General features: G+C 43.6%; 1 protein-coding gene across 5 annotated transcripts in view; it reads left to right on the top strand.

Moving 5' to 3' along the window:
- The window catches only part of DNM1L (dynamin 1 like), a 74112-nt gene that overhangs the window by 10487 nt on the left and 51154 nt on the right, over positions 1–12471 (top strand). For 2 of the 5 annotated variants that reach the window (XM_054696266.1, XM_037514060.2), the window contains exon 1: positions 11122–11277. The exons of 1 other annotated variant lie outside the window; for it this stretch is intronic. In XM_054696266.1, the coding sequence (XP_054552241.1) occupies positions 11176–11277 (102 nt within the window). In that variant the 5' untranslated portion in view covers positions 11122–11175. Of the gene's footprint in view, positions 1–11121; positions 11278–12471 lie in introns of those variants that run through there. 2 more of the 5 variants (XM_037514063.2, XM_037514061.2) reach the window with 1 other exon arrangement.

The following is a 12471-nucleotide window of genomic DNA, read 5'->3' as shown; positions in this document are numbered from 1 at the left end:
ACATCATTGTTCATTTTTGTATAATGAATGCTTTCTCCTTTCAGGAGTGGTCCCTGTAAAATTCTCACCACCAATTCACCCGTGCACCATCACCATAGTTCCTTGTGCTCTTCTCTCTATTTTGATTCCTCTACCACCCCATACCTTGCAGGATGTTTCTGATTTATCGTTGCCTGCTAATTTTTTTTATTATTATTGTTGTTTTTTTTCCAGATCTCTTATTTGGTTCCCTGATATTCCTCCTGTAAGTGAAGCCATATGATATTTTTATTTTTCCTTCTGACTTATTTCACTGAGCATCATCCCTTCCAGCTCCATCCATCTTGCTGCGAATGGCATGAGTTTATCTTTTTGATAGCTGAATAGTATCCCATTGTGTATATAGACCACATCTTTTTTTTAATTTAAATTTTATTTTTACATTCCCCATACAATTACAACCCCCTTATTTTGACCCCAAGCCCTCCTTTCCCCGCCCCCCACCCCCCATAGAGTGTCTCTGGTTCATAGTTGTTTGTTGATTTTGATATTTTCTTTCTTATATTCTTTTTCCTGGTCCCTTATTTAAGTTTTCTAGATTCCTGCTATGAGTGAGACCATCCGGTATTTTTCTTTTTCTTTCTGGCTTATTTCGCTGAGCATGATCCCTTCCAGCTCCATCCATGTTGCTGCAAATTGCATGTGTTTATCTTTTTTGAATGCTGAGTAATATTCCATGGTGTATATGTACCACATCTTCTTGATCCAGTCATCTATTTTGGGCATTTAGGTTGTTTCCAAAGCTTAGCTATTGTAAACAGTGCTGCTATAAACATAGGGGTGCAGGTGCTCTTTGGAATTGATGTTTCTGTGTCCTTTGGGTAAATACCTAGGAGTGGAATTGCTGGATCATATGGAAGCTCTATGTTTAGTAGGTCCAGAAATCTCCACACAGCTCTCCATAGTGGTTGGACCAGTTTGCACTCCCACCAGCAGTGCAGGAGAGTTCCTTTTTCTCCACACCCTCGCCAACATTTGTTGTTGCTAGTTTTTTTAATATGTGCCATTCTCACTGGTGTAAGATGGTATCTCATGGTAGTTTTGATTTGCATTTCCCTGATTACAAGTGATGTTGAACATTTTTTCATATGCCTGTTGGCCATTTGCGTTTCCTCTTCAGAGAAGTTTCTTTTTAGCTCTTCTGCCCATTTTTTGACAGGATTATTTTCTTTGTTGTTGTTGAGTCTCATCAGCTCTTTGTAGATTTTTGTGATCAATCCTTTATCATTAGTGTTGGGTGCAAAAATGTTCTCCCAGTTGGTGGGGTTTCTCTTTGTTTTTGTTATTGTCTCTTTTGCTGTGTAGAAGCTCTTTAATTTGATGTAGTCCCAGCTGTTTATCTTTGCCTTCACTATCACTGCTGTGGGTGATGTGTCTGTAAAGATGTCTTTGATGTGCATATCATGTTGTGTTTCACCTATATTTCCTTCTATGAATTTTATGATTTCAGGTCTTATGTCTAGTTCTTTAATCCATTTTGAGTTGGTTTTTGTGCATGGTGTTAGGTAGTAGTCAAGCTTCATTCTTTTGCATGTAGCGACCCAGTTTTCCCAGCACCATTTATTGAACAAACTTTCTTTGCTCCAATGCATAGTCTTTGCTCCTTTGTCAAAGATTAGTTGACCGTAAATCTGTGGGTTTATTTCTGGATTTTCTATTCGATTCCATTGGTCTGTGTGTCTGTTCTTGTTCCAATACTATGCAGGAGAGCTTTGGCTATTTGGGGTTTTTGGTGATGCCATATGAATTTCATCAATAATTGTTCTATTGCTTTGAAGAATGACATTGAAATTTTGATTGGAATAGCATTGAATCTGTATATTGCTGTTGGTACGATGGCCATTTTAATGATGTTTATTCTTCCAATCCATGAGCAGGGGATGTCTTTCCATTTCTTTGTGTCTTCTTCTATTTCTTTTAACAGTGTTTTATAGTTTTCTTTGTATATGTCCTTTACCTCTTTTATTTTATTTTATTTTTTTTAATATTAAATTTTATTTTTATATTCCCCCATACAATTGCAAACGCCCCATTCTGACCCCAATCCTTCCCCTACCGCCCCCCACCCCCCAAAAAGTGTCTCTGGTTCATAGTTTTTTGTTGATTTTGATTTTCACTTTCTTATATTCATTTTCCTGGTCCCTTATTTAAGTTTTCTAGATTCCTGCTATGAGTGAGACCATCCGGTATTTTTCTTTTTCTTTTTGGCTTATTTTGCTGAGCATGATCCCTTCCAGCGCCATCCATGTTGCTGCAAATTGCATGTGTTTATCTTTTTTGAATGCTGAGTAATATTCCATGGTATATATGTACCACATCTTCTTGATCCAGTCATCTATTTTTGGGCATTTAGGTTGTTTCCAAAGCTTAGCTATTGTAAACAGTGCTGCTATAAACATAGGGGTGCAGGTGCTCTTTGGAATTGATGTTTCTGTGTCCTTTGGTAAATACCTAGGAGTGGAATTGCTGGATCATATGGAAGCTCTATGTTTAGTAGGTCCAGAAATCTCCACACAGCTCTCCATAGTGGTTGGACCAGTTTGCACTCCCACCAACAGTGCAGAAGAGTTCCTTTTTCTCCACATCCTCGCCAACATTTGTTGTTGCTAGTTTTTTTTTTTTTTTTAATTTTTTTTTTTAAAGATTTATTTATTTATTTATACAAGCACTGGGTACAGTCAGAAGCACAGGAGGGTGAGAGAATTCACCAGAGCCAGAGCGGGGAGCAGAGCAGGCAGAAGGACCGAAGTACACTGCTGAGGGGAGCAGCGGGCGGCAGGAGAGGTCTGCGCGCCATGTGGGACCCTCCTCCAGTGGCCGGGGAGCAGCCGGGAATCGAACCGGCGCTGCAAGAGGCCGCGGGCAGCTTCGCAACCCAGCGCTCAACCGCTGCGCCACCAGGGAGGCCCTGTTGTTGCTAGTTTTTTTAATATGTGCCATTCTCACTGGTGTGAGATGGTATCTCATGGTAGTTTTGATTTGCATTTCCCTGATTACAAGTGATGTTGAACATTTTTTCATATGTCTGTTGGCCATTTGCATTTCCTCTTCAGAGAAGTTTCTTTTTAGCTCTTCTGCCCATTTTTTGACTGGATTATTTTCTTTGTTGTTGCTGAGTCTCATCAGCTCTTTGCAGATTTTTGTGATCAGTCCTTTATCATTAGTGTTGGGTGCAAAAATGTTCTCCCAGTTGGTGGGGTTCTCTTTGTTTTGTTATTGTCTCTTTTGCTGTGCAGAAGCTCTTTAATTTGATGTAGTCCCAGCTGTTTATCTTTGTCTTCACTATCACTGCTTTGGGTGATGTGTCTGTAAAGATGTCTTTGATGTGCAAATCACGTAGTGTTTCGCCTATATTTCCTTCTATGTATTTTATGGTTTCAGGTCTTATGTCTAGTTCTTTAATCCATTTTGAGTTGATTTTTGTGTATGGTGTGAGGTAGTGGTCAAGCTTCATTCTTTTGCATGTAGCGACCCAGTTTTCCCAGCACCATTTATTGAACAAACTTTCTTTGCTCCAATGCATAGTCTTTGCTCCTTTGTCGAAGATTAGTTGACCATAAATCTGTGGGTTTATTTCTGGATTTTCTATTCGATTCCATTGGTCTGTATGTCTGTTCTTGTTCCAATACCATGCAGTTTTGATGATTATAGCTTTGTAGTATAGTTTGAAGTCTGGGAGTGTGATGCCTCCATTTCCTTCTTTTTTTTTCAGTAGAGCTTTGGCTATTCAGGGTTTTTGGTGATTCCATATGAATTTCATCAATAATTGTTCTATTTCTTTGAAGAATGCCATTGAGATTTGATTGGAATAGCATTGAATCTGTATATTGCTTTTGGTAGGATGGCCATTTTAATAATGTTTATTCTTCCAATCCATGAGCAGGGATGTCTTTCCATTTCTTTGTGTCTTCTTCTATTTCTTTTAACAGTGTTTTATAGTTTTCTTTGTATAGGTCCTTTACCTCTTTTGTTAGATTTATTCCCAAATATTTGATTTTTTTTGTTTCGATAATAAAAGGGGTGGTTTTTTTGATTTCTTCTTCTTCAGATTTATTGTTTGTGTATAGGAAGGCTACTGACTTTTGCGTGTTGATTTTGTATCCTGCCACTTTACTGAATTGATTGATGAGTTGAATTAGTTTTTCTGTGGAGATTTTGGGGTTCTCTATGTATATTATCATATCATCTGCAAATAGTGATAGTTTGACTTCTTCTTTTCCTATTTGGATTCCTTGGATATCTTTCTCTTGTCTTATTGCTCTGGCTAGGACTTCCAGTATTATATTGAAAAGCAGTGGTGAGAGTGGACATCCTTGTCTTGTTCCAGATCTTAATGGAATTGCTTTCAGCTTTTCACCATTGAGAATGATACTGGCTGTTGGCTTGTCATAGATGGCCTTTATGATGTTGAGGTATGTTCCTTGTATCCCAAGAATTTCAAGGGCTTTTATCATGAATGGGTGTTGCACTTTGTCAAAAGCTTTCTCAGCATCTATTGATATTATCATATGGTTTTTATATTTCTTTTTGTTGATGTGTTGGATAACGTTGATTGATTTTCGGATGTTAAACCATCCTTGTGCCCCTGGAATGAATCCAACTTGGTCGTGGTGAATTATCTTATGGATACATTGTTGGATTCTGATAGCTAAAATTTTATTGAGGATTTTTGCATCAGTGTTCATTAGGGAGATTGGCCTATAGTTTTCCTTTTTTGTGTTGTCCTTATTCGGTTTTGGTATTAGTGTAATATTGGCTTCATAGAACGTGTTTGGTATTGTCCCTTCCTTCTCAATTTTTTGGAAGAGTTTGTGAAGGATAGGCACTAATTCGTCTCTGAATGTTTGGTAGAATTCATTTGTAAATCCATCAGGTCCTGGGCTTTTGTTTTTGGGGAGGTTTTTGATTACCATTTCAATTTCGCTGCTTGTAATTGGTCTGTTTAGGTGTTCTATTTCTTCTTTATCTAGCTTTGGGTGATTGTAGAGTTGTAGGAATTTGTCCATCTCCTCTAGATTGTCGAACTTGTTTCCATATAACTGTTCATAGTAGTTACTGATTATTCTTTTGATTTCTGCTGTGTCCGTTGTGATTTCTCCTCTTTCATTTATGATCCTGTGTATTTGTGCTTTCTCCCTTTTTCCCTTTGTGAGCCTGGCTAGGGGTTTGTCTATTTTATTTATTTTTTCAAAGAACCAGCTCTTGGTTTCATTGATCTTTTGGATTGTTTTTTTAGTTTCAATTTCATTTATTTCTGCTTTGGTTTCTATTATTTCTTTTCTTCTACTGGTTTTGGGGTTTTTTTGTTGTTCTTTTTCTAGATCTTTGAGCTTCGAGATTAGGTTGTTTCTTTGAGTTCTTTCTTGTTTTTGATGTGAGCTTCTATTGCTATATATTTTCCTCTTATTACTGCTTTTGCTGCATCCCATACATTTAGGATATTGGTGTCCTCCTTGTCATTCAATTCAAAGAATTTTTTAATTTCTTCTTTGATCTCCTCGTTAGTCCAGTGGTCTTCCAGTAGTGTGGCTTTTAATCTCCATGAGGTAGGATAGTTCCTTGCCTTCTTTTTATGATTTATTTCTAGTTTGATGCCTTCGTGGTCAGAAAAGATGGTTGGTATGATTTCAATCTTGGTGTATCTGTTGATGTTTGTCTTGTGCCCCAGTATGTGATCGATCCTGGAGAATGATCCGTGTGCGCTTGAGAAAAATGTGTACTCCGTTTTTTTTGGGTTTAGTGTTCTATAGATGTCTGTTAAGCCCAAATGCTCTAGGTCCTTATTTAGAGCTTTAGTTTCTTTACTTATTTTTTGTCTTGTTGATCTATCCATTGTTGATAGTGGTGTGTTGAAGTCTCCCACTACGTATGTGTTTTCTCTGATGTCTGTTTTCAGAGAGGACAACAGTTGTCTGATATATTTTGGTGCTCTTTCGTTTGGTGAGTATATGTTAATGAGTGTTATTTCTTCTTGAAGTATTGTCCCCTTAATCATAATGTAGTGACCATTGGGGTCTTTTTTTATTTTTTTGAGTTTGAAGTCTGTTTTATCTCATATAAGTATAGCAGTTCCTGCTTTCTTTTTTGGCCCATTTGCTTGTAGGATTGTTTTCCATCCTTTGACTTTGAGCCTATTTTTATCTTTTGTAGCTAAATGTGTTTCCTGGAGACAGCAAAAGGTTGGGTTTTGTTTCTTAATCCAGGCTGCAACTCTGTGTCTTTTTATTGAAGAGTTTAGTCCATTTACATTTAGAGTTAATATTGATACGTTAGCATCTGTATTTGCCATTATGTTTGTGTTTCCTTTGATTTTATTTATTCTTTTAATGACTTTTTTTTTTTTTTTTTTTGCTCTTCTTTCGTTGTTATTCGTCCCTCTGAGGTTCTGGCTTTAGGATTCCTTGTAGTATTTTTTGGAGTGGGGGTTTATTTGTAATGAAATTCCGGAGTTTCTCTTTGTCTGGGAAGGTCCATATTCTTTCTTCATGAAGGAAAGAGAGCTTTGCGGGATAGAGTATTCTTGGTTGGCATCTGTTTTCTTGGAGTCTGTTGACTATGTCCCTCCACTCTCTCCTTGCCCGTAGTGTTTCTTCAGAGAAGTCTGATGTCAGCCTGATTGGTTTTCCTTTGAATGTTATCTGTTTCTTCCCTCTTGTCAGCTTCATTATTTTTTCCTTGTCCTGGATTCTTGGGAGCTTTACTATTATGTGTCTTGCTGTGTTTTTCCTTTCGTCGTGGAAGTTTGGTGTTCTTCTTGCTTCTTGTATATCAATTTTCAGCTCCTTCTTCGCATTTGGGAAGTTCTCTTCAATTATCTCCTGGAATATTTTCTCTGTTCCTACATCTCTCTCCTCTCCTTCTGGAATTCCTATAACTCTTATATTTCCTTTCCTCATGGAGTCAGATAGTTCCCGAAGTCTTTCTTCATTCTTTTTCCTTCGTACTTCTCTTTCCTTTTCTGTTTTGGTTCTTTTTATTTCTGTGTCTTCAAGAGAACTTATTCGTTCTTCCATTTCATCTATTCTGCTTTCCTTGCTTTTCCCGGAGTTCTTTAGTTCCTCCATTAATTCTTTGATCTCCTGCATTTCTTTTACTTCCCTCTTTAGGGACTCAATTTCATTCTTCTGACCATTGTTTTCCCTCTTTAGGGACTCAATTTCCTTCTTCTGATCTATCACTTTTTTAATCATGGCAATTTTAAATTCTCTTTCTGGAAGGCTCAGAAGTTCTTCCAAGTTGCTGTCGTTGCAATCTGGGGAGTGGTTTTCTTTTTGTGGTGTGCTTCTTTCCTGAGTTGTTAGGTTGCGTGTGGTTCTTCTACTCCCTACTGTCTGTTTTCTAATTTGTCGTATGCGTTGGGACACTGTGTTGCTCGGACTGACTGACATCTTGGGTGAACTTCTCCGCTCCCCTCTGGCTCTTCCAGGAGCCATCTCTGTCTTCTGGGGGAGCTTTCTGCTGGTTTTAGGCAGTTTTTACTGAAGAAATGTCCCTGTTCTCAAATAGCGAAGCGGGATGCAGTCCCTGCGCCTCCGGGTTCAGGCACACTCTTCTGCGCACCCGGTCTGCCCTGGACGTGGGTGCCTGCTCCCTCTGTGGGCTCAGACTGCTGGTCGGAAGGGGCCTGGCGTGGAATAACTTCCCGGCTGGCCACTGGGTCCTCCAGAAGCCTTCTGCCCTTTTCAAGCAGTCTTAAGAAATTTCCTGTTTTATGGGGTGTTAGTGACTTTTTTTTCCAGGTCGCTAGGTGGCGCCAGAGATCTCTCCTATTGTCCTTGGGGGGCTGTTTTTCGCCTCCCCCTACCCCGTGGGACAGGGAACAGAGCGGGAATGGTAGGGTACACCTCAACAGCTTTGGGGTGCTGTGTCTGCCTTGTGCCCCACCATCGTGGAGAACCCACGCCCCGAATTTTCGTGCCCCGGGTCTCAGTTCAAAGCCCTCAGTTCCAGGACGCGGGCTGTAGCCCAGTTCAGTGGCGCGGGAATGGCGCCTTTTGCACCGCTCCCGTGCCTGGGCGCCTGGTTCCTGCTTACTCAGGGAGGGACCTTCACCTCAGTGAGGACCTCCGCGCGTCTCCCCGCAAGCCTAGGTCGTCTCCCCGCAAGCCTAGGTCGCAGGCGCGGGGACCTGGGCAGCCGCGATCCAGGTCTGCACTTGCTTTTCAAGCTCCCCGAGCGCGCCGCGTTTCCGCGCCAGCTTACAGGCAGCCCGGGCTGTGTGCGGGTCTCCCGGGGTCTTTGTTCTTCTCTAATGGCGCCCGGAGCCCTTCGCTCACCGCCGCGGCGGATCCTGCAGGGTTCGCCTCAGCTCCCGTTCACGGGGTGTGGTGGCTGCAATAGTTCCTTTCCACTCCCGGTCCCGCTTGCTGCGTCGTTTGTTCTTGTGGGTCGTTTTAGTTTGTTGTTTTCCTCCTCTCTGCCAGTCGGAGAGTGCTGCCTCTGTGGGCGGGGGAGGGGAGCAGGGTTCTGCGCTTCCCTCCCTTCTAGTCCTCTTTTATGGCCACTTTCTTCTTCGGTAGTTTGCTGGAGTCACCCGTTTATCTTCTGTGTCCCACTTCTCACTGGGACCTGCCGCTTTTCCTCCCTATTAACTTTTTTTAATGGGAGATCTTACTCGCAGCGTCTCCTCGCCGCCATGTTGCTCCGCCCCTATATCCCTTTACCTCTTTTAGATTTATTCCCAAGTATTTGATTTTTTTGTTTCGATAATAAAAGGGATGGTTTTTTTATTTCCTCTTCTTCAGATTTATTGTTTGTGTATAGGAAGGCTACTGACTTTTGCATGTTGATTTTGTATCCTGCCACTTTACTGAACTGATTGATTAGTTGAATTAGTTTTTCTGTGGAGTTTTTGGGGTTCTCTATGTATATTATCATATCATCTGCAAATAGTGATAGTTTGACTTCTTCTTTTCCTGTTTGGATTCCTTGTATGTCTTTCTCTTGTCTTATTGCTCTGGCTAGGACTTCCAGTATTATATTGAAAAGCAGTGGTGAGAGTGGACAGCATTGTCTTGTTCCAGATCTTAATGGCAATGCTTTCAGCTTTTCACCATTGAGAATGATACTGGCTGTTGGCTTGTCATAGATGGCCTTTATGATGTTGAGTTATGTTCCTTGTATCCCAAGAATTTCAAGGGCTTTTATTATGAATGGGTGTTGCACTTTGTCGAAAGCTTTCTCTGCATCTATTGATATTATCTTATGGTTTTTATATTACTTTTGTTGATGTGTTGGATGACATTGATTGATTTTTGGATGTTGAACCATCCTTTTGTTCCTGGAATGAATCCTACTTGGTCGTGGTGAATTATCTTATGGATACATTGTTGGATTCTGATAGCTAAAATTTTATAGAGGATTTTTGCATCAGTGTTCATTAGGGAGATTGGCCTGTAGTTTTCTTTTTTTATGTTGTCCTTGTTTGTTTTTGTTATCAGTGTAATGTTGGCTTCATAGAATGTGTTTGGTATTATCCCTTCCTTTTCAATTTTTTGGAAGAGTTTGTGAAGGATAGGCACTAATTTGTTTCTGAACCTTTGGTAGAATTCATTTGTAAATTCATCAGGTCCTGGGCTTTTGTTTTTGGGAAGGTTTTTGATTACCATTTCAATTTCACTGCTTGTAATTGATCTGTTTAGGTGTTCCATTTCTTCTTTATCTAGCTTTGGGTGATTGTAGAGTTGTAGGAATTTGTTCATCTCCTCTACATTGTTGAACTTGTTCCCATATAACTGTTCATAGTAGTTTCTGATTATTCTTTTGATTTCTGCTGTGTCCGTTGTGATTTCTCCTCTTTCACTTGTGATCCTGTTTATTTAGACCACATCTTCTTGATCCAGTCATCTGGACTGTTTTCAGGTTTTACCTATTACAAATAGTGCTACAATAAACATAGGGGTGCTTCCTGACATCTGTTATTATGAGGCTCTGTATGTTCCATCCCAAGAGATGGCTTATAACTTAAATGAAAATACATAATGCATGCAAAATTCATGACAGTCCTCTTTCTGGAACAGGTGTGCTTCCTCTTGTAATCCTGCCATCAGCAAGTAGGAAGAGAGTGTGTGTATTTGTGCTTTTGCCCAAAGGTAGGCTCCCACCATAATTGTGGAGTTCCAGAATAAGATTTACTCCAGAAAAACTCCCTCGGCATTTTCTTCTTGGCAGGCACATACAGCTCTGAAAAGCAGAAGAAAACCTGATGAGCACGCGGTGGAGAAGCAAAGTGGGGCACACCTATCACGTACTACTACCTTGGGAGACTCTCTTTTGCGGCTCTGATTGGTGGAGCTCTGAAACATCTGTGTCATGCTTTTTTCCCCCCAGAAGAATCAGGAGGGGCTGGTCCTAAAACTTGGCAAAGGCCAAGGCCTCCGTGCCCCTCAAAGCCTCCCCCCTGTAGAGAAAGATAGGGAAGGGGCTTCTTGCACTTGCTACTTTTTTTAAAACGCTGAGACAGGAAACTGGAGATGTGGAGTGGAGAAATACTACCCAAAAAGAAAAACGACACTTAGGAAGAGAGCAGTGAACTCATGTGGCAGAGGAGCCAGCGAGGCGGGCTCAGCACCCCCGCGGGACTCAAGCGCGTGGGGTTGGGGGGAGGCGCCCTGCCCTCCAGTGTTCTGGGCATGTTTTCACTGCAACGCTGGCGAAGCCGCTGCAGCCCTGGCTGCTGTGCTTCGGCAGAACCGCACGCGCTGCCCTAGCCGGGCGCGCCCACCGGGGAACGGCTTCCTCCCGTGACCGCCTCCAGACCAGCTGGGCGCCGCCGCCACACACTCCCCCGACGCGCGCACGCCACGACGCCCCGGGCCCGGGCGCGCGCACGCCCACGACGTTCCGAGGACGGGCGCTCGCGCGTGTCGGCCCGCCTCTTGCGCGGGGAGCGCCCGTCCGCGCGCGGCCTGCCGGGAGCCGTAGGCGCCGCCCCCGCCGGAACTACAGCTCCCGGCAGGCCGCTGGCGCGTCGGGGCGCGGCGCGGGGCCTGCCGGGAGGCCGGCGGCGGGCGGGGCCAATGGGCGCCGGCTCCGCTATTAGGGCGGCGGCGAGGGCGGCGGCGGACGCGGCCCGGCCCATTCATTGCCGCGGCCGGGCGGGCGGGCGGCTGGCGGCGGGGCCGCGCTTCCCGAGTCATGGAGGCGCTCATTCCTGTCATCAACAAGCTGCAGGACGTCTTCAACACGGTGGGCGCAGACATCATCCAGCTGCCTCAGATCGTGGTGGTGGGCACGCAGGTGAGGGCGCGGCGGGCCTTGAGGCCTGCGGGCGGGCGGGCCTGGGCGGGCGGCGGCGGGCGCGGGGCCCAGCCGCGCGGCCAAGGGCACCTGGGGGTCGCGGTCCGCCGGGGCGCGGCGAGGCCGCTTCCAGCCCGCGGGCCCAGCGGGCCCGGCCGCCCCGCTCTGCGACCCCGGGCAGCGCCGCACCGCGGCGGGACCGCGCCGAGGGCCCGGGCTCCGGAGCAGGCCGGGTTGGCCCCTGGTGGAGACGGGGCGTCCTCGCCCCTGGCGGTTCCAAGGTGGGTCTCGGCGATGACACCGTCGTCCGTGCGCAGAAATTTTGAACACGGCATTATTTCTAGGGTGACTGGGCAAGCGTTTCCTTTTCGCTGCTTTCTGCCTGCCCTGGCAGAGGCGGAACCCGAGGGCTTTAATCAGAGTTCAGAGAAACGCATTTTACAGGTTGCTTAGGGTATTGACTGGAAGTGCTTTCGTTTTTCAGTGATTTTTTTTTTTCCTGCTCGGAAGGGACGGTTTTTTGTCGTATTCTGTGAGGTGCGTGGCTCTATCTGGCCACCACGTGAAAGCGTCGATGTTAATATCACATCTTAAGGATGTAAAGTCCAGAAGCCAAGAGAGTATATCCCACCAGGGGGAACTTGGGAAATCAGAGACTTCTCTGCTTTTAAGTAGTTAACAGCAGTTATTATTTCAGGACAAGATTTCTCTGGTCTGCTGTAGGAGTGGTATAGATCCTGCTGAATCCTGCCGACTGATGTGGTAGTATTTGTAATTACTGGAGCCCGAGTCTTCAGCATAATAAATGATGTTCAGTGGCTGTTGAGCATGTCTTGTCCGCAGCTGTGTTTGTTTCTAGCCTCTGGAACAGGCTGGGGTATGTAGTAGCTCCTCAGGAAATATTCTGAGTGAATATTGCTCACGGTAACTAGATAATCTTTTAAGATGTTGGGACTTTTATCATAAAAGCGTGTGTATTTTTGAAATGGAGATGAAATGACATCATCTTTGGTATTGATTTGGAGGTATTGGGTATAAACCCGAGACTTTTCATGTACTTGTAAGAGATTCTCAGTGCTTTTTAAACACGAGGCAGTAAAAGAACCTGGGATATAGAGTATCTCAGCATCAATAGTTTAAAATCAAGAAGGAATTTTCTTACACAAAATAGTTTAAGTGCCTAAAACAGCAAAA

This window comes from Talpa occidentalis, unplaced genomic scaffold, assembly GCF_014898055.3.
Source record: "Talpa occidentalis isolate TD23 unplaced genomic scaffold, MPIMG_talOcc4v2.1 talOcc4.16, whole genome shotgun sequence".
Classification (NCBI taxonomy): Eukaryota; Metazoa; Chordata; class Mammalia; order Eulipotyphla; family Talpidae; genus Talpa; species Talpa occidentalis.
This window is presented reverse-complemented; position numbering and strand designations above follow the sequence as displayed.